Here is a 27,334-nt window from a genome sequence, read left to right on the forward strand (position 1 = left end):
CAGTGTGAAATGTATATTGAAATAAACCTCAGGTATGAAAAAATTGCCATGTGGTAATTGTCTTCCTGAATCTTATTATATATGTGGAGACAGGACAAAACTTTGGCCTAGACAATATATTTCGATACATGAACACACACAAAGAAAAGGAGACAGATAAATAATGCTGTTAAGATGATAGGTTCATATAGACTGTGACACTGTCTTTTTGTTATGTGGATATAAGCATCTTTCACTTAGGCTCTTTCTTCCTTGAGTACAAAGGACAGAACATTGTGTACTCTGGCATGGGTCAGAGCTCTGTGGCTGTGGGATGTTTTTGCTTCTTTTGCAAAATGCTTGATGCAAGGAATTGTGAAGAAATGGCCAAGTGGGGCAGTTTGAACCTTGATTTAACTTGCTCTTGCTGAATCTAGCTCTGAAGACCTGCATTCTTACACTGCAATTTGGTGGTGTTCATTTTTAGAGTGGTCAGTTTGAGACTCCGGAACTAATTTTAAATTTCTAGTTTTCAATATAAAATTGTAGTATTAATTTCCATATATTTTATTGAATATTTTTTTAAAAAAGCAGGCAGGGGTTGGAGGGAAATGACACTGAAATATTTCTGTTCATGTGGTTTATCTGCAACTATTGAAAAAGACCAGCTTCAATAACAGACTTTCCTTCACCTGAGAAAACAGAAGAGTGGATGGGTTGTGGCTGTAGACTGCTCTGTAAGGTCTACAGGACCTTCTGCTAGCAGGGGGCTGGATAGTCTCCAGCACACAAATGCTCCCAGCAGACAAGGAATGGTGAAATTCAAGTTTCTTGGATTACACGATCTTGGAAAGAACAAGTACTTACAAAGTCTGATATTGTCACTTGTCCCTCTGTTATCTCATGCAGATATGTTTGCTGTACAGTTGTGATAAGAAGGCATACATTTCTGTCTCATCAGCAGACATATTTATGCATGCTTAGAAAGGAAAGGATCTGCAGAAATTTTACCTTACCAGGTTTTGAAACATTTAGTGATTTTTTTGAGTCTACAGAAGGCTGTGCTTGATGTAAAAACATTCTCTTGAAGTTCTGTTCCCAAGCAGAAACTTTCTTATAGCATTTCAAAATCAGGATCTATGGATTTTTTTTAATCATTGTTCCAAATATATTTTTCTGAGCCTTTTCTAGGAAATAGCTGGACCACTTTCATTTAAATTTTCTATCAGAAGTTCAAAGCAACTAGAAGGAAGGTTATGAGGGGAAACTTCCAGCAGCTTGGTGACAGTCGTCGTGGCCAGCACAGCCCACAACGTAAGGCTCCTGCTCTGAGGCCGCTAGAAAGGAGCTCCATGGACAGCTTGTCTTCCAGGCTGATGTCCTACCCAAAAGTGTTCTCCTGTTCGCCTGCAACATAGCCAGGAGAACCACTGGGTTCTGGGCACACATTTTAATAATGACAGTTGCTACAGAATCATGGGCTAGTTGCTTTAAAATACAGTTGCTGCCTGTGTGAGTGGTAAAATGGGCATACTTATTTGTAGCGCAAGTTCTCTGGACAATTTCTGTTTTCCTTTGCTTGATCAGAGAGTGATGCCACAGTAATTGGTGAGAACTGAGACTCCCCAGGCCTGGCTGTAAGCAGGAGGCACCGTCCTCCGTCCCCACTTCCGTTCATGTGATCATTCATACTTATCTGACCTCCACTCCAAAATATCAAGGGCTGACACTCCCATTTTATAACTGCTGATTTTCTGCATTGCAGTTTCTCTTTTTTTTTTTTTTTTTTCCTCCAAGACCAATTATTTCTCCTTGCTCTCCAGATCCTAAATTGAAGTGAGTCACACTTAAGGCTTTAAGTGTACTTGAGGAAATCCAGCTGAATTTAGTTTAAAGAGACAAATCAGGTAGATTTCTGTCTTCTGAGAAACTGAATTATAGAGATGTTAGCATCAGATACCCTGGCAGGATTTTATTTCTTTTGTTGGCTTTTTCTATGCTCTTTTATCAAAGAAGTTTAAAAGTATTGAGTTCAAATTCTTTAAATCAGATTGTTCTTCAGCATGGTTTCTCATAAAAAAAAGACTGCAAAAAGTGAAGTGCTGTTTCTAGCTGAGGTTATTTAAGGTTTTAAAGATGGTAATGCAATATTGCACCTTTAATATATTCTTCAGTAACATGGTACAGACTCGGTCACTGCCTTACAAGGACTTTTTTTTTCAGTTTTGGTTTGGTTTTCCATTTGTTTTAGAGCCATTCTCTGCTAGCTTGCTATTTCTGCAAGAGGAAAAAACTGTGTCAGTGTTAAAAATGTTAAAAAGATAATACTGTGAAAACATGTACTGAATTATGAAATCATGCTTCATATGTCTAAATGTTCCCAAGTGAGACCCCCAAAGCTGTGAGTGCCTGCAGATATACGAAATTGGATGTGTGGATATTTGGGTGCCTGCTCTGTTCAGACTCCAGTCTGGCTGCTCCTCAGTCTGCTCCTGCAGCTATGTAGCAGCATCAGTGGGGCGGTGAGCCCAGCTTAATACACCATCACTTGGGTCTGAAAATGTGGGGGTTTTTCCATCTTTTTACATGCTGCACTAACAATCCAAGTGCCTGTGCAGTTTCCAAAGCCCTTTGAGAGATGAGTTTATTATAATATTGTTGTCGTAATTTCCTTGGTCACCTGCCGTTCTCCAAAATCTCTGCTATTTATTGACTGGTGTTTTCTTATGTCATTTTGATACTGAAACGAAGTGAAATAGCATATTTGTACTATGCCATGACTGCTGGTTTGAAACATTCTGTGATTCTGTGTACTTATGATGCCTGTGAGCCAGGAATAGAACATTTCAATACTTAAGAATTACAGATGAACTAAAAAAAAATGTCACAAAGGTATTGCTGCCCATTGCATCATTCAGTGTTTTCAGATGTTGATGGCCAAGAGGTTATTAAACATCCTGGCCAACCTTGCTCAGATTTACAATTTTTATATTCAGCACACATGCAATGTTTTTTACTTCCACAATGCACTCTACTATAGTATCAGTATATCTGTAATAGCATTATTAAAAGATTTAGGCTAGCCAGTATTTCACTGCAAATTATAAGAATTTAATCACACTATATTTTCCAGGGATTTTAGAAAGTAACAAAATTGTCATAATAGCCTGGGGAAAGGGTGAAGGAGGAAATTTGAACAAGTATAAATCTTGGTTGAAACATTTCTACAGTAATGATTTTGCCTACCATTTTCTCCAGTTTAGGAGCATGAGCTTACAGATCTGAATTTATCTTTTTAAAGTGTCAGTTCTAAATATTGAAAGTTTTCAGCTATTTTAACATCAGAATCAACAGAATATATCACTCTTTGGAATGTCTATTATAAAGAATTAAATTGTGTTCCCTTCATCATTTGCTTCTAATGTTCATTTGAACAAGCAGATTTCAGTGTAGTAAATTCAAATATACAGTAACTAGAGCTGATAAATTATTACCATGTAGTAACAAACATCTAATGATATTAGATAAAAGAATTGAATGCCTAATTTAGAAGTTATATTTTGCTGCTTGCATAATGGCTATAAGTAGTTTATAATTTTCCATGTAACTATGCAAAATAATACTTTTTAAAATATTCTGATGCAGCATTTAGAAACTCACATTTTCTCTATGAACATTTATTTCAGAGGTCAATTTTAAAATTTTGACATAGCACAAAAATTTGCCCAGTTTTCAGATTTTTACTGATATAATTTCTACTCTGTGATCAGAAGGAGCAGCTTTCAGGAACAGTGCAGTGAATCACTAAATTTTCACAATTACCTCTCTTCTAATTTAGCCTTATTATTCATAAAGATGTTCGTGACTGCTAGCTCCTTCAGTGAGAAAAGTAACAAAAAAGCGGATGTGAGCATAGAAATGGCACATATTTATGTGTCTACCTGTTCCAGTAAATCCTCAATGCTGTAGTGTAAGACACTAAACATAAAACAGATATTTTGTTATTCGTGTCCATCATAACCATTAAAGTCTTGGTGTGGGCAGAGGTTTTCCAGTTACAGGTTTATACACCAGGCTTTCATACGTCACTGCTTTCTTAATCCATCCTGTGCTTAATCCTTTCCATTTTCTGCACAGCCAACCAGTAAAATATACAAAGTATGGGTAATTTTTTTAACCTAGTGAGAAGGATGCTCCTTTATATGAAAATATGTGAACTCCAGGTTCTAGTCTGTTAAACAACTAATCACAAGAATTGAAAAAGCAAAAACAAATGAAAACAGTTGCTTTTAGACTGTGAACACCACTAAGGCTATACTTCTGGGAAATGGTGAATTTGATTTGAAGGAATTTGATTTCCTTCAAATCTTCACTGAATATGAAGGGCAAATCTTGATGGGAAGCAATTGCATGCTGCGTTTAAATTAAAGTACTATTCTTATGAATCTCATCCAGAAAAAATATCAGCAGACAAATCTATCCCAAGTCTCATTTCAAGTTTCTGAATAGTTATGGGTCTGTGGATAAATTTACTTATCATCCAATTCCATTCAGAATAAATATTCTAAAGATTAATCTTTATCATATTTTGGCCTCTAATTATGGATTTTGTGTTCTTGTAGCATCACTCCAACTTTCAGTGACAAAATTAATTCCATGGTAATTTCTCAATTTACAATATTATTGCCCACATTATTAGTTGTAATTAGCATTATCTGATCCATAATCCATGTTTGGCTGAAACTCAAGGCTCTCAGAAGCTAATCCCAAAACATTTTGTGAAGTCAAAACCTGGGAAATAGGATGAGTGGAAAAAATCGGACTTAGAAGTACTGCATGTGAAATCCAGCCAACAATCTTTTGCAAAATTATATTTTACAAAGCTGTCTTCTGAGACTGAAGATGGCTCTTTAAGTCATGCTGAGAGTAGTGTAGTCTAGTGGTTCACAGATAATCAGCAGTCCTGGACTCTGTCCCATGCGCTGCCAGGGATTTAATGTGTGACTATGAGAAACTGCATCTTTTTTTGTGTTTCAGCATCCTCATCTGCAAAGATGAGCATAATAGTATTTGCTTAATTTATTTGAGATTTTAAAACATTGGTATATTCTGAAGAAAAAACATTATAAAACTAATGTTTTTCCTGTGAATTAAAATTTTCCATCTTTGAGTATTTCTAACCCCCTGCATGAGTAAAACGTTATTAAAAGGAGTATTTAAAGATAATTTCATTAGGGGCAAAGGATTGACATTGTGCCTTCGAAAGTATCCCAGTTTCTGCATTCTGGAAGTTCTTATGCCCACCAATGCCTCTGTAGGTAAAAGAGCCATGCATCTAGGAAACTAAGCAAGCAATACATACAATTTTTCTAGCTCTAAATCTCATGAGTTCATTTCTGATTAATTTCAGTGCAAGCAAGTCTCCTTTCTATTGACTTTAATGTGCACTGGCCCAGGTCCAAGGGATTCAGTACAAGCTGCAGCTACCAATCTCAAAGCAACTTTAACTATGCCACCAGTAATAACAGCTCCACATTCAGAAGCAGGTGCCATTATTTTGTCAGATTTAATCAGCTAATCTCTTGGTTTAAATATCATAAATCAAAAGCACAGTTTAAACTATCATATCTAAATGCTTCTTAACATAATGTTATTATACTTTGAGGATATTTTGGAGTAGTGTGTAAGCACGTATCAGTAGTCTTGTGAAAAAAGAAAGCTGGGCACAGAAATCAGATTTGGCATTTCATATGGAAAAGGTTCTGCTAAGCTGTTGGAGATTTAGTTATTCAACTACACATTGGGAAAGCAAGTATTGCTTTGAGCAAGTAATTTAAAGAACAAACATCATCCTCAGTAGTGATGATGATGTTGCTGAGATTCATGATTTACCTGAAGTCAGCACATAAACTCTTGAATATAAGGAGCTGTGCAATTCAATAAATGCTGAGTTGTAACTGGAGGCAAATTCAGGCTTAATTGAATAGAAACATATCTGCGTATCCTGGAAATCTCAGAAAAGCCAAAATGCTCAAGAGTATGGCTCAGAAGCTGAAATGCCATCTATCCCATTTTATCAATTTTTCCATCTGCTTATATCTCAGTCTACTAAGAATATAGAATTCTTTTGTAATTTTCTATTTATCATAGATAAAACATTTTCATTATATATCTCAGATAATAACTTTTTTAACAGTCCTTTGCATCTTTATTGTGTTTGCTTAAAAATTTTACAAAATAATTTTCAGTTACTCTGAAAACACTATTTTGCCACTGCTTGACCTGTTTCTATTATAACTTTATGATTATTATGTACTGTCACATAGCATAAAAGAGAGCCTTTTTTTGAGGTTAGCAAACAAATGGGTAGCCAAATAAATTAGCTGATCTCAGCCCAGAAGAATTCATAATTTAAGAAAACTCTTGACAACTCCAGTGCAGCAAACAAATTAAGTACCAACTTTCAAAACACATTGAGGGGATGCCTGACTAGCTCTTAAAGGTAAAGATAAAGGTTATCTTAAAGCAAGATAAATTTAGTTTTCTTGCATCTCTGTGCTGCCAAGTCTGTTGCTAGACTGTTTCTGGGACCTAAGTTGTGTAAATGTGGCTGCAGTGAGGATTGCACACTACGGCCTGAGGGCAACATTTAGTCCCTTTTGTTCAATGGAAATCCTGCAACTACACCTCAGTTCATGGTGAAGAAAAAACTGAGGGCTTGGTTGGACCCGAGAAGAGAATTCAGATGGGAGAATTTAAATCAGCCATTTTGCTTCTGAATTTTGCACCTTTACACTTAATTGGGGAGGAGTGGAGGGTTGTTTGTTTGCATTCTGCTCTTTTCTTAAGCATCAGAACATCTGTGTTTAATGAGCTGGAACTGAAATAGGTCAATAAAATGTTACCTGTGTGATTTGAGAGAACTTAATGTATTTGTAAATATGATTAAAAGTCCTACAGCTTAGATTGGAATGGGATAGCAGGTACAATTAAGGATTACAGGAATACTTTTGTGAAACAGGAAAGCAAATTTCTCTTTAATATTCAATTAATTTCCATGAAAAGGATTTAGATTTAAAAGATCTAGGCAGTAAAAGCAAACATTCAACAACACCTAAACATTTTCAGAAGGTCTATGCCTCCTGAGTAGGCTCCGTATTGAAACACATCTTGGAACCAGAATCAAAGACTGGAGCTGAAATGGACAAAAAGAGGAATAAATACAGAGGCTAAATGTAATTCACCCATTTTATATGATTGTACATTTCACTTTTTTGTACAGTTGCATTGTCTTTCTTGTGCCTATTTCTGTGCTGTTCTTTAAGCATTTTTTAATACTTTTGGCAAATAATTATCCAGTCATCTAGGCTAACTCAGATCTTGTAGATGCTGCTCTAATACCATCACAGAATGCTTGATGTTGGGAGCAACCTCTGAACGCCACTAACTTTTGGTCACTGCAGCCAAGGCTGACTTTGACCTTCCCATCCCCAACAAGTGAGTGTGACATCCAGCAGATCACTTCTCCTCTTTGTCTTCACTTGGATGAGACAGTTCCTGCTGCACTCCAGGAACCTCTGCTGTGCTGTCCCTTCAGCAGATATTGGGCTAGTTGAAGTACTCCATGATGACCAGGGCCTCCAAATGTGGATCTGCTTCTATTTTTCTGTAGAGAGTTTAATCTGGTTCTTCTGTTGAGAGTCTAATGCACTTGTGCGTCCTGGTCAGGCAGCCTATAGGGAACACAGACCAACCCTTACCTCTCTTTAATCCTCATCCACAAACTGTCAGTTGGCTCCTCATCCATCCCCAGGCAGAGCTCCATGCATTCCAGCTGTTCTATCACATAAAGGGCAACTCTACCTTGTTGTCTTCCCAGCCTGTACTTCCTAAGGGGTCTGTAAGGAGTCCCTCTTCCCCACCTAGAATATTAGTTTCTGTCAGGCCAGTCAGGTGTTGCACATTGCCCTGGATCAGTTCACAGACCTTCAGTTGCTCTAAGATCACTATTTGGGGGGAGGAATGCTGTATAAATGACTAATGTATTATTAGGCTTGTGTCTGCTTTGAAAAAGTAGTGGCAATGACACCTTGCTGGGCTTAGAAACCCGCCTACACCATCATCAAGAACCGGCAGTCCTGAGAAACCCCGCTTTTTGACATTTTGTGTAAGTAACAGCACTTAAGATTTCTGATTCATTTACAGCACTTAAGATTTCTGATTCATTTTGACTGCTAATTCAGGGTGAATCAATACAAATTATTAGTGACAACATGCAAAAAAAAAATTTAAAAAATAGGGAGCACATTTGTGAGAAGATATATGAAAATGGAACTAAAGGTCTGAAAAAAGTATCTCTGAACAGCGACTGGTTGGAAGCTGTAGAGGGAAAAGAGGGGGTGAAAGAAGCAACAAAAGTAGCTTGTCTGTAGAGAAACTGTCATTCCTGGAGACAAGTTGTCCACATTGCAGTTACCAGCTATCCTTTGTATCACAGAATGGTTTGTGTTGGGAGGGACCTTCAAAGATCATCTGGTCCAACTCTCCTGTCATGCACAGAGACATCTTTCACCCAACCAGGTTGCTCACAGCCCCCCCACTATTTCTCCTGAAGATTGCAATTCCATTGGAGTTTTTAATGTGATTATTAGCCCATAGGTAATTATTCCTTCTTCTGAAGATAAAAGGGAAATCAAAGAATCCGGTAAATCTATATACTTGGGAAGAAGAATCTTGAATACAGGGATTTTCCATCCTTTTCATATTTCCAGCTCCATCCCTGTGTGTATGTGAAGTTGTTCAGAATTCACCTGAAGGTTAACCTAGTAAAAGATATCCTCAATCCAGAACGATACCCATGCATAGTGATAACTATAGAAAAAGTTACACAGCACAGCCTACCTTAATCCTAAACTTCTTTCAAGGGGAAATAAATTTTGATGGGAAAATAAAGAGGGTCAAAATGAGAAAATCTAGACTTATATTAAAGCACTAAACTAGACAAGTAAAGTTTCAAGTTAAAAAAAAAAAATAATAAAATTGACAGACCAGCATATATAACACTATGATTTGATGCTATGAGGACCACTAATATGTGGGCTGAGATTTTTTGATATAACAGACATAAGAAGCTTACATATTCTTCAGCTATTCAAGCTACAGTTCCTGGAAGATTTAACTGTAACAAAAAAAATAAATATGAAGCTACTGGTGAAAGATTACATTAAGATCTCTAATGATAATGAGAGAAAATACTGGAAGAACCTGTAACAATATTAATGCTGGGAAGAAAAATTTAAAAAAAAAAAAAAAAAAAAAAAAAAAAAAAAAAAAAGGGATAAGGCTGTTGAAGGAAAAAGGGGGGTTAAATTGGTTTATTTTATTTAATTAGTTCTATAGTAGTTCTTTTAGTTCTTTAGTAGATTTTTTTAGGGTACATTTATCTTTGCTGCCTTTTATTTTATAGTGGTGGGGTGTTAGTGTACTATAATTTGCTTCTATACTGGAACATATGGCAACACTGGTTTTGTTGTCTTCATCTTTTTCATCTTGCATCAACTGCATACAAATGGAGTCACAAGGTACTTTCTTTGGCAAATGTGAACTATAGTCTGTGGATATTGTCAGTCTACTATATGGTTTGGAATGGACATCAGAAAAGAGGCTATCCTTACTGAAAATAGCACTTTGACGTTTTCAAAATCTGCTTATGCACATTTGTTTTATTTCTATTCATTTAATTAGCATATATCACTTTGAAAAGCAATGTGAAATGCTAGGAGTGGAACCATTAGCAGAGATTCCCATTTTCTGGCCTCTAGATAACACAAAGGTTATAAAAAATAGGCATTAAGATAAAAAAAAAAAAAAAAAAAAAAAAAAAAAAAAAAAAAACCACACCAAAAAACCCTGGTCTTTGTGTGCTATCCTGAAAAGATCAAGATATTATTTTGGGAGAGAAGGGGGAAAGTTTTGCAGTTGATTCTGCTCTCTTTTCTTTCTTTCAAACATTTTCATCTATTTAATAAGATTTGCATTAGACATGAGTTTAAATCAAAGACTGCAGACATACACTTTTAGATAGATTAAAAATTGAATTTTGTATTCATATTTGGCATCTCAAGACCATTCATATTGCAGTAACTGAATGAATTTTCCCTTTCTTTAATCCAATATTTTGTTCTCACAAGATTGAGTGATGTCATCCTTGGTTTTGGTGTTTTTGTTTTTTGTTTTTTGGGGTTTTTTTGTTTTTGTTTTTGATTTTTTGGGGTTTTTGGGGGTTTTTTTGGTTTTTTTGGGTTTTTTTGTTTTTTGTTTTTTTTCCCTTTTACTGTCACGGTCTTTAAGTGTCCTGAATATCAGAAATGTTTAGAATTTCTCAAAATTAAAAGCATAAGTGGCTTACTTATGAGGCAATAGCAGTAGTTGCCCTTTGGGAGTGATCTCCCTCTGACCATTAGATTAGCTAATACGACAGAATAAAACCCTCCATAGTTTCTGTTTTTTAAGATAAGTCAGTGGGTAATGAACAGTTACCAGGGGTTAAACTCTGCTGCTTCCCATTGAGTGGTGACACTGGTGCAGGTTCTTTGGGAGAGGAGCCCACTGTGCTGCAGAGGACAGTCTGGATCCCACCAGGGCTGGGCAGTAGGTGGGTGCAAGGACCACCCAGGGCTGGGAAGATATCACAGTGGGAGATGTAAATTCATGTGCCCATGCACAGAAATGTTCCTACTGCAGTTCCTACTTCCACATTATATGTCTTTTTTTCCTCAGTCATTTCACCCTGCTAAATATCCCTTCTTTCTCATTGCTATAAAATTACCCAGAATATCTCAGGTTTGCACGGTGTCATGAAAGAAAGGTTTTGGCTTATTTGTGTAGCCTTGAATTGTAGAAGAGTTTAAAAGTATCTGTATCAAAGTTGTGTGCGCTGCATCAAAATTTGAGTCCTTTATTGAGAGCTCCTCCTCATGAGAGACAAGTGTGATTACACAAAATAACATAGTCATCATTAGGCCCACAGAAAATTTCCAGTCCTTTAAAGGATTTTTTAATGTTTATTCTTAATTAACAAACCTATTAATAAGTAAAACTATTACTATTAGCAGTTAAGAGAAAGATCCCAAAGGGCTATGGGGAAGCTTTAATAAGAAAGAGAACAATGTAGAATCATGAGTAGGGCTGAATATAATCTCCCATCAGTTAAGGATAATTTGACCTGTGAAATGGTTTAATTGTTGTCAGGTTGCAGTGAATTACTACTGCTACAGCAAAGAAGGTGCTGTTGTTAGGGTAAAACAGCCTCCAGACTTCCACTTTTGCTGTGTGAACACACTGGATTGAGAATTGATGATTTCTGGGACCTTGATACTATTACAGTATTTTTCATTACTTTCAATGGCTATTTCAGTACGTTATCGCCAAGTGTGGAGGGGCAAGCCTGTGTTTGATTGCAATGAGTAGCTGGTGTCTCAGGTCACTTTATTAAATTATTTCAGAACCTTGGTAATGTTCAGACGGCAGAAGTCTGACCTGCAAATCGAAGGGTGGGCTGAGTTTAGCTCAGAGACACTGACACCAATTGCTTTTAACTGCCCTGTTCTGAAGGAACATGAGAATGACCTTGATGTTTGTAGTATTGCAGTTGCTCAGGAGACGCCCAGTTTTGTAGGTAATTGGATATCATCATAGCTAACACAAGAGTGCAGGATACTGGAAATCTGAGAAAACAATGTGTATTGGCCTTGCATGGCAAGGTTTTTGTGGCAGATGGCTTCCCCCATGTCCAATGGAGCCAATGCCAGTTGGCTACAAAATGGACCCGGTGCTGGCCAAGGCCAAGACAATCAGTGACAGTGGCATCACCTATGGGATAGCATAGTTAAGAAGCAGGGGGGGGAAGGAAAAAAACAACTGCTACATCACCAAGAGAGAGGCGTGAGAATTTGAGAGAAACAGCCCAGCAGGCACCCAGTCAGGCACACACTTGAGTGCAGGAGGAGGGGCAGGAGGTACTCCAGGTGCCAGAGCAGATTCCTCTGCAGCCCCTGGGGCAGTCCTTGGTAGGGCAGATGTGCCCCTGCAGCCCAGGGGGGTCCATGGGAAGAAGAGATCTGCCTAGAAGCCCTGGAGGACTCCATGCGGGAACAGGGGAAGACCTGTGTTGTATTTTCTCTGCCCTGTCCTGCCGACGAGAAGATTAAGAAGGCAGCTTTTGTGGGCACCTGGCATCCAGTCAGGGTCGTCCCACCACATAGTAATTAAGTGTTGTGAACATTAGATTCTTTGGGACAATGTAAAACTGACAGGCCTGATGCAGCCCATATTTATCCTGTTTACAGTTGTAATCCTATAAAAACTGAGTAGCATTAATTGCCTTTATTATAGGAAGACAAGAAAATGCAAATATTCTCAGGAGAACCTTAGACTGCCATCTAAATTAGTTTTAATTTTATAAAATCCTTGGGATGTTAAGCACTCACTGGTGAGTTATGTATTCATATCACCGGGGGCTTTGTGTTTAAAGGAACAACCAGCATGTGATTTTAAGATCATATTTTACAATCCCCCTTTTCTTTTACGCTTTTTACAGACATGCAGACTCAGCTTCTGCAAACTCAGAAGTTGTAGACATGGACATTCTCTCTTTTTCAGGCTATATGATACAAACTGCATGAACAGTTGTTCTTATTTTAACTTGCAGGAGACACCATTGTCTTCTGTCACTGTTAGGAGACCAAAGGGTATCCTGCTTATTACTAACACAATTTCAAAAAATAAAAGGGGAAAAGAAGCTTAAACAAAAATAGAGAAAATAAAAATAGAGGAAATAGTATGGACAAATGAGAATAGATTGACAATTCAAGGAGAGACATAATATATGGAGGGAAATGAGCAATTCAGGGCCAGTCCAAGCAAGACTTGCCCAGCTATCATGCCGTGACTTCCTCCCCTCACAGGCACACCATTGCTTTCTCTCAACATTTCCACAAATCTTCCTATTCCTTAGTCCTTTTTCATCATCTAGTCATTTTAAAATGCTGGAAGGAAAAAAGAGATTAAAGACAAAAATGAGACAGTTGAGAAGCAACACCATGTTCCCTCCTTCCACTTAAACTCCTTTACCGTTAAACAGTACAGATTTTCCTGCAGCACCAGCTGCCTCGTGTAATTAGCACTGCAACTGAAAAGTGGAAAGCTAATACATTTTTATCATTTCACTTTGTACTAAAAGCTGGCAGAGCCTACCATTGCCACAGGTGTTAGAAGTGTTCCAACCCAACCAGTTTACAAACATGGCACTTGCACAACTATTTTTGTCAGTGGAGCAGAGACAAACACGCACCTAAAATGCATGTAGCATTCACTTCCCTGAATTTTTAAGGCTTCTGATAAAAGATTAGCGGTTTATTTTTTCCCATGGTACAGAAATTGTCTTTTTCTGTGAGCAAAGACCAGTGAACAAGATGGTAACTGAGCCTGTGAAATGCAAGCACATATATACAAATCGAGGAAGAAAGTAGACATGAGTTTAAATCCACAAGTCCTCACTGTAGCTCAGCCCAAAAGGCAAACTTAGGAGCTGAGCACACATATTCAGTAGGCATATAACATTTTGCTCAAAATAATTAAAGTTTGCCAAGGAAAAACATAACTAGCTCTCAGTAAGTGCACACAGTGGATCATAAATTACAAAGAAATGTAATTTTTCCCATTCGCCTGCATCTTAAATCTATGGCTGATAATTCCAGCATTACTTTATGTATCAGTAGAGTGCCTATCAAGAGAGATGTAAAATCAAGTCCCTTCCAGCTCTGCTTACCTTTGAGATAATAGTCTCTACACCTGTCCAATATAGAAGTCTCAATAAATTTTCATCCTCTGAGTTCGGTCTGCAGTACAGTTTATTAAGTTTCATGAAGTCTGCAAATTACCGAAAGGAAACATAACCAGCCACAAAAAGTTCTGTTCTGTACTTATTTGCTCTTCTCTGGTTATAATACAGCTATGCATGGTTACACACAATGACAAAAAAAATCAATCTTATCACTTCTTCTGCTTGCAATTTCTGCATTTTATTTGTCTGATGTACTCAGACTCCTTTCTAGTGATTTAGGGATAGCCTTGGTGAACAGCAGTTTTTATATTATCTTTTGGTCCTTCATACATGTATTTTTGTAAATAACAGAGGTTGCAGTCAGTGAGGTCATGCTGCCTTTCTTACTGGCTTTCTGAACAGGATGTGTTGACATTGAGGGGACCTAGCATAATCACTCAATTTTTCTCCTGTGCCATAGGGAGAAGTCTTCAAAAAAATTCAACCAAGTGTCACTAGGTCAGTCTGCAAAAGACATGTCTTTGTATGCCTTTATCTGATTACTTCTAAGCTGATTTACAGAAGAATTAGAAAGGAATAAAATAGTTAGGCAAAGCTAGGCTGAAGTAAAATACTGCAGTGAGAGATCTGCAGTGAGAGATTCTCTTTTTGCATTTTGTGTTTCTATATTCTGTGTTAACTTTGTGTAGACCATACATCTTTTGGGATAGTTGTAGGAGAAGCGATCTGGAAGTCTCTTTTATTTTAAGAACTTGTAGTGACCGTGATATTAAGAAGCTGAAGGGACTGGCAGAAAAGGTGGAAATCAAATTGAAATTTGTTTATTCTGCCACTGAATTGGTACTTTCAGTTTAGAGACTTACCTTCAACCATTAAGCACAAATGCAATTAAAATTATTTAATTGAATGTAAGTTAAATAACCAGTGTATACAATGCCCATGCCAGGGCGTACAGGGAGGGAAAGGTTACTTTCTCTTGGATAGTAGATCAGTTGCTGATTCCAAAATTGCATGTATCAGTATCATGAAAGTCAGATGCCTCATCTCTCGGGGATGGTGTTTATGATAAAGGCAGCCATGACTGAGTAACCTGAAAGTCCCCTGACATGCAAATATTCTGTTGCTGCACACACATGAAAAAAGTGAGCAGACACTCTCTTCTTCCAATAACTGTTTTATCCATCTCTGTGTCCCATTTCCACCTCCATCCCACTAACACAGTATCCTCTCAGGCCCCTCTCTAGTGTTTAGGTTGCTACTCTGTTCAATCTTAGGGAGGTTTTACATGGAGAAGGAAGAGAGAAAAATAAAAGGAAGGCAAAATAGTTCTTTCATCTTCTTCCATAGTAATGATTTTTTATTTTTATGTGCTGAAATGTCATAAAAAGTGACAATGCACATATTTTGCATTCCCTTTGCCTTCCTTTTATTTTTCTTTATCTCCTTTCTTCCTATAACTTTTCTTCCATGTCCAATGTTAGGACATGCCAACATTAATGAACATTGAAACACGAAGAAAACATGGACAGCTCTTTATTGTATTATTATCCCACACTGTTAAAGCTGTTGAAGGAAAAGCCACTTATAAACCTGATTTTGTCATTGACACAAATAGATGTATTAATTAGACACTAAAATTGCAAAGTGCCCTTTTGAATGCAAGCACATTGTGTCTGGCACATTAATAAAGGACCACATACCTGTTTTTCATGCAAAGTTCCTTTCTGATGCTCTCACAGAACCATACTGAGAATGAGTTTTGGCAGATGGCATTACAATTCAAATAAAGAAAAATAAGCTTGTGAATTTGTATATATTTCCTTGTCACTCAAATGCCAAGGGATTTTTTAACATAATGTTTAAAGCATGGAGTGAGTGTCCCCATAAATATGACAAATGCATAATGATGAATAAGTTATAACAAGAAGTTTCAGAAAGCAGTTCCATGCAACCAAAGCAGCTTTTTATTGATTGTACAGCAAAGCAAGCAGCAATAAAAAATGGGCCTTCAAAGTTCTCATCCTCAACAAGGCAATGAAGCCACTGAGAAGAAAAAAACAGACTCTAATCTTATTTCACTAGTATAAATGAAGAATTGCTGCTTCAGCAGGTGCAGTGTTAACATGAATTTTCTCCAGTGCAATGTAATCTCTCTCATCAATTTTATTGATTTATCTATTTCATCAGATACTATTGAAAGAACTACTGTATCTGCATTATGTATATGCAGCCAAGTGCAGAACTGTAAAAACATGTTATTAAAAAGCATGGTAGTCATGGAAACAGATCATATAGAAAGTACTTTGAGGAGGATTCTTCTATCTGATTGTATAGAACTTCACTGGCCATTTGTAAATGAAACACAGAAATGTAAGGTGCTCTGTGCCTGATCAGAGCACTGTTTCATTTAATCTGCTCTCAGATTTCCACCCAGGGTCAATATCTGGTGATTCTGAGGCAGTTGCAGCTCATCACAAATAAATACTGTACCTTTGAAATTTTACAGTCTGGGCAGGATAGCTTTTTATTTGTATACCACCCACAGATAATCAATTCATTGTAAGCCTACAAAGCAGTACTTGGGGTTTTTTGGGGGTTTTGTGGTTTTGGGGGTTTTTTTACATTATCACTACAGATCCTACATTTTTGTCTCTTTTTATAATACATCTATCCATTTGCATCACTGCCCTGTCAAATAAAATCAAGTAACTGCCATTTGTTGTAATAACAAGACAGAAGAAAAAAAACCACCAGAAAACCAGACTGCATTATTCTATGTGATTTATTTTGAAACATTGACTTGAGACTCCCAAGGCCAATGAGAAAAGGCAGTCATGAAAGAAATGTTTTCTAACGTTGATTGAAATTTTAATTAAAGTTCAATGTTGTGATTTAAAAAATCCTTGAGAAACAAGGTAAAATAATATGTTGGGGCAGAAAAGATGGTTAGAGGAGATGAGGGAAAAGGAGCTTCATCCAGGCACAGGAGCAGCATGTCTGTGTGGAGCTCTCCTGAGCAGCTGGCTGGTGGAGAGTCTGTGGGGCAGGATCAGAGGAGAGGACAGTGAAGGAGACTGTGCTGGGTTGTTGCAACAGATCCCTTGATCAGGGTGAGGGAATGTACTCTAAACAACTCAAATAAGTCTCTGATCACAGATTCTGGCTTCCATGGGGAACTTTAAGCTCCCTGACATCAGCTGCAGGGGCAACAAGGAAGACAAGCAGGCACCAAGATTTCTGACAGTTTGGGGGAATTAGCTCTTGCTACAGGTACCAGATAAGAAAATGAGAGGTGATGCACACACACCTGGACCTGTTATGGACTAGTAGCAAGAACTAGCAGGAGATGTGATCATCAACAGCAGCTGCAGCTATAGTGACCATGAAATCAGTGAAGTTCAAGGCACTGTGGCAGAGGAGCTCAGAACACAGGCAGGTGTCAAACCCTGACAGTGTCCTGGGTGATACATGGAGTTCTCTGAGAACATTTCCGGCCACCTGAAGAAGAGAGTGATGACAGAGTGTGGTGGGTTGCCCTTGGCAGGATACCAGGTGCCCATCAAGCTGTCCTACCCATTTCCTCTTCAGCTGGATGAAAGGGGGGAAAATAAGATGAGGAAAAAAACAAGAGTCAAGATAAATGCAGTTTAATAAAGTAAGAGCAATGATCACATGTGGAAGCAAAGGAAAAGATTTTGCTCTCTTCTTTCCATCAGCAAAGTGATGTCCAGCTACTTCCCAGGAAGCAGAACTTCAGCACACATGGCAATTGCTCTGGAAGGGAAATGTCATGAATAATGATTGTTCTCCTTCCTTGTCCTTTCTCTTAGCTATAATTTCTGAGCAGAGATCATATGATACAGAACATCCCTTTTTTCATTTGGGTCAGCTGTACCTGAAAGGGGCTATGCCCCTTCCCAGGAGTTTGCCCAAACCCAGACAGCTGGTGAGGTGGGAATGCTGGAGAGACACCTGTGATGCTGTCCCAGCACTGTTCATCAGTAGTCAAAACACAGATGTGTTATCAACACCTTTCTAGCTACTGGAGCAAAGCACAGCACTACAAGAACTGCTGTGGGGAAAGGTAACTCCAGCCCATCCATATCCAGTGCACTGGGAACAGCTAGTGTGGATTTACCCACTGCAAATCATGCCTGGCCAGCTTGTTTGCTGTGCTAAAATTACTGGATTTGTGGATGAAGTAAAGGCAGTGGAGTTCATTTATCTTGACTTATTCAAGTTGTTTTTTTTTTTTTTTTTCCCCGTCTGTCACAAAATTTTGTGCGTAACATTTAAGACATTAAAAATCTGGGTTGATGGAAAACTGTGTGTGTAAGTAACTGGTTGGGTGTTGAGGCTTAGAGGGTGGTGGTTAATGAGCCACACTGTGCCTGAATGCCTGTGGAAGAGGAGTATTGCAGCAGTTTATAGATAAATCTGCCCTGTTTGACATCTCTAGATCTGAAGGAGAAAACAGAGTCAGCTTTGCAGGTGACCCCTTGGGGACCCATCAAAATGATCAAGGGCAAGGCTGCATTGGGACCTAGCCAGGCTGGAGGCCTGGGCCAGTAGAAACCCTGTGAATTTCAGCAAGGGCAAATACAGAGTCCTACACTTGGGCAGGAACAATATCTTGCAACAGTACAGGCTGGGAACTGACTTGTTAGTTACAGGCTGGGAACTGACTTGTTAGTCTGCATCTGTAATACTGAATCCACTTTTGGACCCCAAGATACACAGGAGTTCAGCAGAGGGCAACCAAGACAGGCAAGAGCAGGGGCACTTACCCTGTGAGCAAAGGCTGAGGGTATTCCTGTTTCCCCCTTAATAAAGGCACTGAAAATGGCACTGAAATGTGAATGATAAACTTTTTCAATTTGTTATACTAGAGGTTAAGAGGTGAACAGATAACTAAAGTTGTTGAATTTGACCGACAAAATACCTGGCAGCCTCCCATAAAATTTGGCCTGCACTGTTAGTTGTTACATACATACATGGATCTTTTTAGGTCAGTAGCCAAATTTGAGGGTTTAGGTTTTATAATAACAGTAAATTCAGTAACTCCACAAATTCACAGGGTATGCAGTTAAACATTTAACGACAAAGTAAAGAATACAAATAAAGTAAGAGACTGAAAATCAAATAGAAGAAAAACCTAACTTCCTGACATCATACATTTGTTAGATAAAAAACACTGGTTTGTATCAAGGCTGAATTGATACAGCCAGTAATGAGATACAAGCATTGAAGGATTTGAACATCCAAAAGATCAAAAAGAGTGTTTCTTTCCAGTCTGTTTTTTCTCAAAGTCTAAAGAATATAGCCTGTAACAGCTGTGTTAATAAAATCAGTTTCGAAGGCAGAATTTTCCACATTGGAGCTCTACATGGAGTGAAGCAAATCTGCTGAAATTTCGGAATACAAACTGATAATCCAGCGTGCAGCTGTTGTACTCAGGGCTCCTGTTCTGCAGGTAAAATGAGTGTGTCAGAGCCAGATCATCTCACTGCAACCCCCCTGCCTATCGCTAGACCAGGTTGCTCCAATCCCCGTTCAGCCTGGCCTTTGACACTGCCCAGCTGAACCTTGAACCAGCTGGCGGTGCCACCTCAGCTCATGGGCGCGGAGCCACCAGGGCACGGGCCGGGCTCCTCGGCGAGTCGGCACCTGCACAAACATCCCTCATCATGAAGGGATTTCATTCCTAGCAGCACCCATGTCAGCTAGTAAAATCTATGAGTTCTGAGGGTGTTGTAGTGGCTCTGTTTGTGTGTACCCTTTGTTATATTAAAAATGAGACGGTGCGTAATTTAACACAGAATTCAGAAATTTTGACACGCTCTTCTTGGAAGCTAAGGCACAGTGCTGTTTTATTATTCCAAGGAAGCCTGGATGCATTCCTATTCAGGCTTCTGAGCAAGAACTTGTGACTAAAATAATGAGATATCTCTATTTCCCCAGCATGGGGAATGCTGGTCACTTCAGTGGGAACTTTGAGATCAACAAGGACCTGGTTTAAGCTTCTCTCTCTGCAGAAGTTCTGTAATATGAACCAGGCACCTGGCACAACTAATTCAGGAGTAAGGACAGAGAACAAGATAAAAGGATAAAGGTTTTGATGAAAAAAAAAAAGTAAAGTTTTAATAATATTTTTTCAATGTTCCTGCTTTCCTTAAATTGAATCTTTATAAATACATGGAAAACAATTTTGAAATTTGTTTGAAATCTTTTAACAGAAGCTCTTTGCTTTCTCTTGAAAAGGTCTATGGAGGGTACTTTAGACCAGCTTCAGCTATTGCCCACTTACCTCTTAAGCACTGAATTCCTTATTAAGCCTTTATTAAGGAAACCATCTCAGGCACTGCCTACAGTAATCTAGCTAAGTTCTCAATATATAAGTAATTTTCCCACTTATTTATTTCTAATTGATTGTGGGTTTTAATTTTTATTTGAATGAAAAATTAACAACCCCTTTATAGACTCTTATTGATTGAAAAACAAAGAAACAAAGACAAAAAAAAAAAAAAGTAATTCAGTTGACACTTTTTCACAGTATTAATGCAAATTCTAATTAGCAGTTGCACAGTTCTGCATGTCAGAGGAATCAAGTACACCTAATGTTAAAAAATATCCCTACTGCTACCAGTATTTCACTTGGTAACAATGCTGGGGAAAAATATTATTGAATTTATAGTAATATTAAGTAATCTATGTTCTACATAATTAAGGATGTAGCATGTCACAATAAGCTGCACAGAAGGAAGAAGATGCATTTATCAGATGTGTTACTTAGACATTTATTTCCATTCTGCAAGGAGAAATTTTGCATAATGACATTTTATTTGTGAGAATAAATTGCACACGAATGCTTTTTGATTGCAGACAGAACATAAACAGTCGTGGTTCTGTGAAATCTGCTGATATGAGAATGGCAGTTGGAGAATACGAGTTTCATTGAAATTGAACTTACATGGCTTGACTTGGAGGTGGTACATTCCCTACGTTTTCCAGATCTCCCATGAAAGGAATAGTCAATTTGGTTTGTGGGTTTTTTTTTTTTTTTTTCTCGTGTGTGTGTTTGTTTGTTTGTTTGTTTGTTTGGGGGTGTTTTTTTGTTGTTGTTTTTTGGGTGGCGTTTGGTGGGTTGTTTTGTTGTTTTTTTTCTTTTTCGGGGTGGGATGGTTTGGAGGTGGATTTGTCTGTCCTACCTTTGTTGTTATTTTCACTGAGAAAGTGAACAATTCAGCTTCCAACATTTTATCTAATTTTTTTCTCCCCACGCACTCTGTGTTACAATACCATATACCTATTGATTTGGTTCCTTTTTGGAGCTCCAGATGGAATGCAGATAGGTGACCTAGCAGAATTCACATGGGTGTGGGGATAGTAGGTTAAATCCTGATTTTCACTGGGTGGTGTTATCCTCTCTTTCCTTATGGCAACTTGTATCAAGGGTCTCAGGAGCAGCAACACAACCACAATGTGTTTCATGTATCAGCTGGACAATGTCGACTTGCACAAACAAAAGTACCCAAACTGAATATATCCAACCTTGAGCTCCTGAGGGAGCAGCACAGCGTGCCTGGAGCAGCATCCATCCCCTGGGAATCAGTGTGCTGTGCCTTAGGGTATTACAAGCAATGTTTTTTTTTGTGTAAGCTATGCAGTGAAGAACACTGGTTTAGACTTAGGGATAAATATTTGCAAAGACTGTATCTCTTAGAGAAATTGGAAGACTGTGACACTGCACTAGACTGTGGGGCTGCTCTGCTGTTTTGTAAATTTTAATCCAACTCTTTTGATACCCTCTACAGTAGGTAACTGACAAAGGCAAAACTGAATTTGAAACAGGGAGAAGGAAAAGAGAGAAAGCAAGAAATTAAAAAATCCACAGGCTTGTGAGTGGGAAGATACAGTATGCTTCCGAAAAATCTCCCATATAGGTTAGAAAATGATTCTTGGCCTGTGCCTGGGTGTTAACAAAGCAGGTGAACCAAACACATGTTGACTTCACAGCTTCCACATCCTTATTGACAATATTTTCAATAACAGCAGGCATTATATTTTTTTTTTTCTCTCTCATGCTATATTCCTTTGAACTATACAAAATTTTGATTGCAGCCGAATCAGGAAACATGCTCTCATCTTTCTTTCCAGCCTGTCAGTGGGATACCGACACAATGCTGTCTATTGTTCTGAAACCTTGAGAAGTTTTTATGACTCTCTTTAACTCAGTTAGTAAATGATAAACTTCAGAAAAATTTATCTCTGGGCTTGATAGTATGCTTTTCATCTTGGCACATTGAGATCCAATATGTACTCTTTCCTCCATCCCTAGAGAATGTTAAGTGGCACCATTAAAAATCATTCTGAAATGCAACAGCTTTCAGAAGGCAGAATAAGAGCATCTGCACCATTAGCATAAGCAGTCTGTGATGAGAAGGCACTACAATTGATTATTAAAGTGACCTGCTCGAGTTCATATTAGTCTGTCCTCCCTTCCTTCATTTCTTTCTCTTTCTATCTCTTTCTTTCTTTCTTTCTTTCTGTTTTTCTGTCTTTCTGTCTTTCTGTCTTTTTCTGTCCTTCCTTCCTTCCTTCTTTCCTTTCTTTCCTTTCCTTCCTTTCTTCCTTCTTTCCTTTCTTTCCTTTCCTTCCTTCCTTCCTTCCTTCCTTCCTTCCTTCCTTCCTTCCTTCCTTCCTTCCTTCCTTCCTTCCTTCCTTCCTTCCTTCCTTCCTTCCTTCCTTTACTTCCATTACAAATGGGCATTTAGCTTTTAGAGAAACAGTTTCTTCTGAATTAAAAGCTCACCCAGATGTTTACTGAGCAAAGGTTTTTTTAGATGACTGGTGTTGGCTAGATGCTGCTTCACTAAGGCATGCATTGCAAAAACTGGAGGATATAAACATACCATGCAGATTATCCCGCACCTTACATCCACTCATGGTGTCAGTATTGCCAACCACTGCACAAACTATTAGTGATTTTTAAAAGATGATTTTATAAACATTCCTGAACAGGCCCTGCACTTGATGATAAGAGAATGTTAGATATTTAAGATTTTAAAATAAAAGGTAGATTTTTAATTTTATTCCTTCTATACACAGAAAGCCTTCAGCAGTCTAGAGACTTGGGGAGGACATGAGTAGTAGAAGTGGTGAGCTCCTGAAGATGAAGATGTCAGTCATATTATAGCACAGTATCCATGAACTAGTGCTCGCAAAACTTGCACACAAATGAGCATGCTGATGCTACCAAACAAATATCAGCCATAAGACATAGCTCTTTTCCCTATTCACATCATGGTGGCTGTCAGCAATCTCATTCACTAGTGGTTTACAACAATTCTCTTTTACAAATATTTACTGTTCACTTTCATCCCTAATGATCATCCCTGGGCACAGTGAAATCAAAAGGAGAAACTGAAATGCCCTCACCCCTAATCTGGCAAATTCTTAGCTTCCTGCTTTATGAAGCAGTAAAGTATTTCTGTCCTTTAATCTTTCATTTCAATAGTGAAAAATGGAATAGATGCCACTATTTAATGTAATGAAAAATAATCACTGTGCTCCTGAAAGCTAATGTAGCAGATGATTCTTCTTAGAGAACCTCTGTAGTAAACTCCCCTCCACTAATCTTATCTGCCATTCTCGACAGGCAGGGGCCTGGGGTTTGTGCTCTAGCAATTCTGTTTTACTGGTCAACACAGAATTTTAATTAAACATAGCTTATAGGCTGAATCTTAAATGGAATAATAAAATCAGAGCATAACCTTACATGGAGTGTATTATGGTACACAAAGCTAATCTTGTTTTTCTTTCTTCTGAACCCATGGCTATCTTATGATGTTAAGTAATCAGTCATTCAATCCATGCATTTAAAAGTGGCTTCTCCTTGATATGCCAAATACATTGAATTTTACAGACTTTTACACTAGTAAATGGAATTTTCCTTTTTTCTTCTAAGAGGTTGTGCCAGTTCATAAGTATAATTAAGTATTACTTTAGGAAAAAATAGGCCAATAGGTTAATAATGAATCCTCAATTATTTTTCAGATTTTCTGAATACATAGAATTAAATACATTATCTGCATCTATACACTTGTAGTGTATATACTTACATAAAAACACCTTCTTTCAAAATTAGACAAAATATCTACTCATTTATTTATTTATTTATTTGGAGAAAATGCTACTACTAATAGACTTTGGGAGAGGAACCTATGCACACCTCTGTGTGTATGTATATGGGGATGTGGGTGTGTTTGTGTGTATTTCTATGTCCAGGTTTTACTGGTACCTGTCTGAGTTTTCTCTAAGGAAATATAATTTTAGATGGACAGATATGGAAGCAGCATTAAGTTAATTAGCAGAAGAAAAGTGTGCAAGGTTACATGAAAATAAAACGTACCAATGTTATTTAAGCTAATGCTTTATATTCATTCTGTGACATTAGTGTTTGGTATGAGCAACATTTTTCATAGCAGATTTTTTTCCTTGTTTATCATGCATGAGTTGGCAATGAAACTTTCTGTTGGGACAGTACAGGATTTGTGCATCAACTGATTTCTTTTTTAATATTTATGGATTCCATTACACAGTCTTTTCCGAAGATACACAGTATTTGTGAGAGCCATTGTAGGGTGACTCAGCTCATTTTACTCAAGTTCTGAGAAGGTCTGGAAAGAGCATCACCAGGGCTTTCTAATTCTTAGAGCCTTGACATGCCAGTGGTGTGCCCTGCAACAAAGCAGATCAGCGGCCTCCTGGGCTGCGCTTGGCAGAGCATCACCAGCAGATCAAGGAAATGATCCTGCCCCTCTGCTCAGCACAGGTGAGACACAGCTGGAGTGCTGGATCCAGGGCCCCCAGTACAGGAGAGACATGGACATAAAGAAGAGAGTCCAGTGAATGGCCACTAAGACAATTAAGGGACAGGAGCATCCTTCCTTTGAGGAAAGGATTAGAGACCTGGGATGGCTTAGCCTGAACAAGTGAAGGTTCAAGGGAGATTTTGTCAATCTGAATAAATACATGAATGGAGGTGCAAGGAGAACAGAACCAGGCTCTTTGCAGTGGTGTCTGATGACAAGACAGGCGGCAAAAGGGCACACACTGAGTTACCCAGAAAGGTTATGGAGTCTCCATCCTTGGATATACTCAGGCGCTGACTGAAGATGGTCCTGAGAAATCTGATCTGGCTGACCCTGTTTTGAGCAGAGGACTTGGGCTAGCCAACCTCCAAAATTCCCTTCCATCATCAGCCATTCTGTAATTCTGTGACCTCCTTCAATTCCTTTTGCGGTCTTTATTCCTAGGAAGTGACAATAACAAAATAGCACTGACAAAAGTAGTTCAGAATGTGGACTTAAGAAGATTACAAAGCTAACAATATCCTAAATCAGTTCTGTTCTGTCTAGTTCAGAACTCATTGTCTCCAAAAAGTTACTTTAAAATAATGCAACAGAATTTAAAAAGGAAAAAAAAAAATCCAAGAGAAGGAATTCCAGAGTCAAATTTCCTTTTAGAATCTCAGTACCAGTCCCCATACATTGTGTCACAGTCTTTAACTGCACAGAAATAAATACGTGTGCATAATGGCAATGGCCATCCCTTTGTGAATCTCCTCTGTCCAAGTCACCGCATCTGGTACTGAGGTTTTTACTCTGTTCATGTCAGCTGAGTGACTTGTTGCCTCTATCTGGTGCCTTTTAAACAAAAGATTAAATTCTGTTGGCAGTATAATAATTTTTTAAGCATTCATTGTTAGTGATAATAAAATAAGTATGGATGTACATGAATATGTATGTGGCAGTTTGGTTATAAGTGAATGCAGATTGATTTTCAAGATTATTGAATTAATAACAGTTTCATTGTTAAGACTTGAATGTTTTAGGGATCTCTGTTTCTGAAAAATGTAGTTAGATTTACATCCAGAGGGTGCTACAATATCTTATTTTGGTTTGTACTTTCATGTACTGTTCTGTGCTCCTGTGTTCCTGATATATAACTAACCTTTGGAACGCGATGCCTTTGGAGATTGTGGAATTGCCATGACAGTAAGAAGAATAATGCAAACATTTCAGTATACTAACTGTACTTATATGGCAGGAGACTCTTCATTCCTTCTAGACCAACTTTTCCAGGATTTCTAAGAAAAAAAAGCTCAAAGAGCAACTTATTTCTTTGTGTGTACCTATTAGTGAAATTAGAATGCCCTCTCTTCCTCTGGTGGTGATGTCACACAAGATGTGCTACAGTTGTTGGCTGGTACAAGTGCTGGAACAATAAAGAAGTTCAACCAGAATAAGTTGCTCTAGAAACTGAGAGCTGGTTTTACATGCAAATTTCCAAGTTACTACTACTTGTGGCTGCCATGGGGTGTGTTCAAGATTTGGCATTTGCTTTAGTCACTCTATCTAATTTCACTATTATTTCCCCCAACACCCAGCAAAGATCCACAATTTTGTTATTAGAAATCTTTGCATTCTGTACTGCATTTACTGAGAGGGATTAATTCTTTGTTTTTCAGAGCTTCCATATGGCTGGGAGAAAATTGATGATCCCATTTATGGCACTTATTATGTTGAGTAAGTTTCCAAGTTCAATATAAATTTGCTATTAATATGTCATAACCTAACACTGGTATCCTCTGCAATGCTCAACCTGGCAAGGAATGGCTACAATTACTTGGCATGTGAAACTAAGGGTATACTAGAAATTCTCAGTCATCAATGCAGTTAATGTACCCAGATATAATCAGTGTCCCAAATCAGTGACTCGGGCATTCAGTCACTCTATCTAGGGTCTGGTTTCATGGTACCATTCCAGATGACACATGTACAAAGAACATGTCCATTAAAAAGATGTTGCATTTTCTGTCTAAGTTTTGGATATCCAGAAAGGTATAATTCTTGTTGATCAATGAATAGAACAAAGTATAAACATTTTAGCTCAGTTAAGATCTGTTTCTGGGTGCTCCTTGCTGCAAATCAGGTGTTTATACCGGTTGTACCAGAAGTCAAGTTATTTATACGCTGCATATAAAATTTTATGTTTTATTTTGTATTTAAAAGTACAGCTGAAAACAATGTAAGTTCTATTTTCATAGCACAATCCTTTCTTTTGTTTTCTTCAAATTTTATTTTAGTCATGAAACAAGAAAAAAAAAAAAAAAAAAAGCTTTTTCCTCTGTGCAAAGACCAACAAATTGCTTTTGTTTGAATGGTAGAACCTGGCCAATTTTTTACATAAAATAAGTAGATCTGAGAGATGAGTTGCTCTGCTTTTTAACTTAACATAGTGAATGAGACTTATGCAAAATGAATCTAGATTCAGATTATAATACCTCTTTGGGATGGGTCAATTCTCACTCTGCTCTCTACAGACACTAGCAGGAGAGGAGACAGAAAACCATTCCTGTCACTGTGCAGACAGCGCTTAAAGGTTGAGAAGCAACTATCCATTAGTGCCTTTTATTAAACAACAGAGATCTTTAGAGAATATGGCCCC

At 38.0% G+C, this 27,334-nt stretch overlaps 1 protein-coding gene across 8 annotated transcripts in view; it reads left to right on the forward strand.

Annotated features, from left to right (window-relative positions):
* The window catches only part of MAGI2 (membrane associated guanylate kinase, WW and PDZ domain containing 2), a 713,954-nt gene that overhangs the window by 529,660 nt on the left and 156,960 nt on the right, over nucleotides 1-27,334 (forward strand). For all 8 annotated transcript variants that reach the window (XM_040061343.2, XM_040061346.2, XM_040061344.2 and 5 more), the window contains one exon: nucleotides 26,355-26,412. In XM_040061343.2, the coding sequence (XP_039917277.1) occupies nucleotides 26,355-26,412 (58 nt within the window). The remainder of the gene's footprint in view (nucleotides 1-26,354; nucleotides 26,413-27,334) is intronic.

Source organism: Hirundo rustica, chromosome 4 (assembly GCF_015227805.2).
Source record: "Hirundo rustica isolate bHirRus1 chromosome 4, bHirRus1.pri.v3, whole genome shotgun sequence".
NCBI lineage: Eukaryota > Metazoa > Chordata > Aves > Passeriformes > Hirundinidae > Hirundo > Hirundo rustica.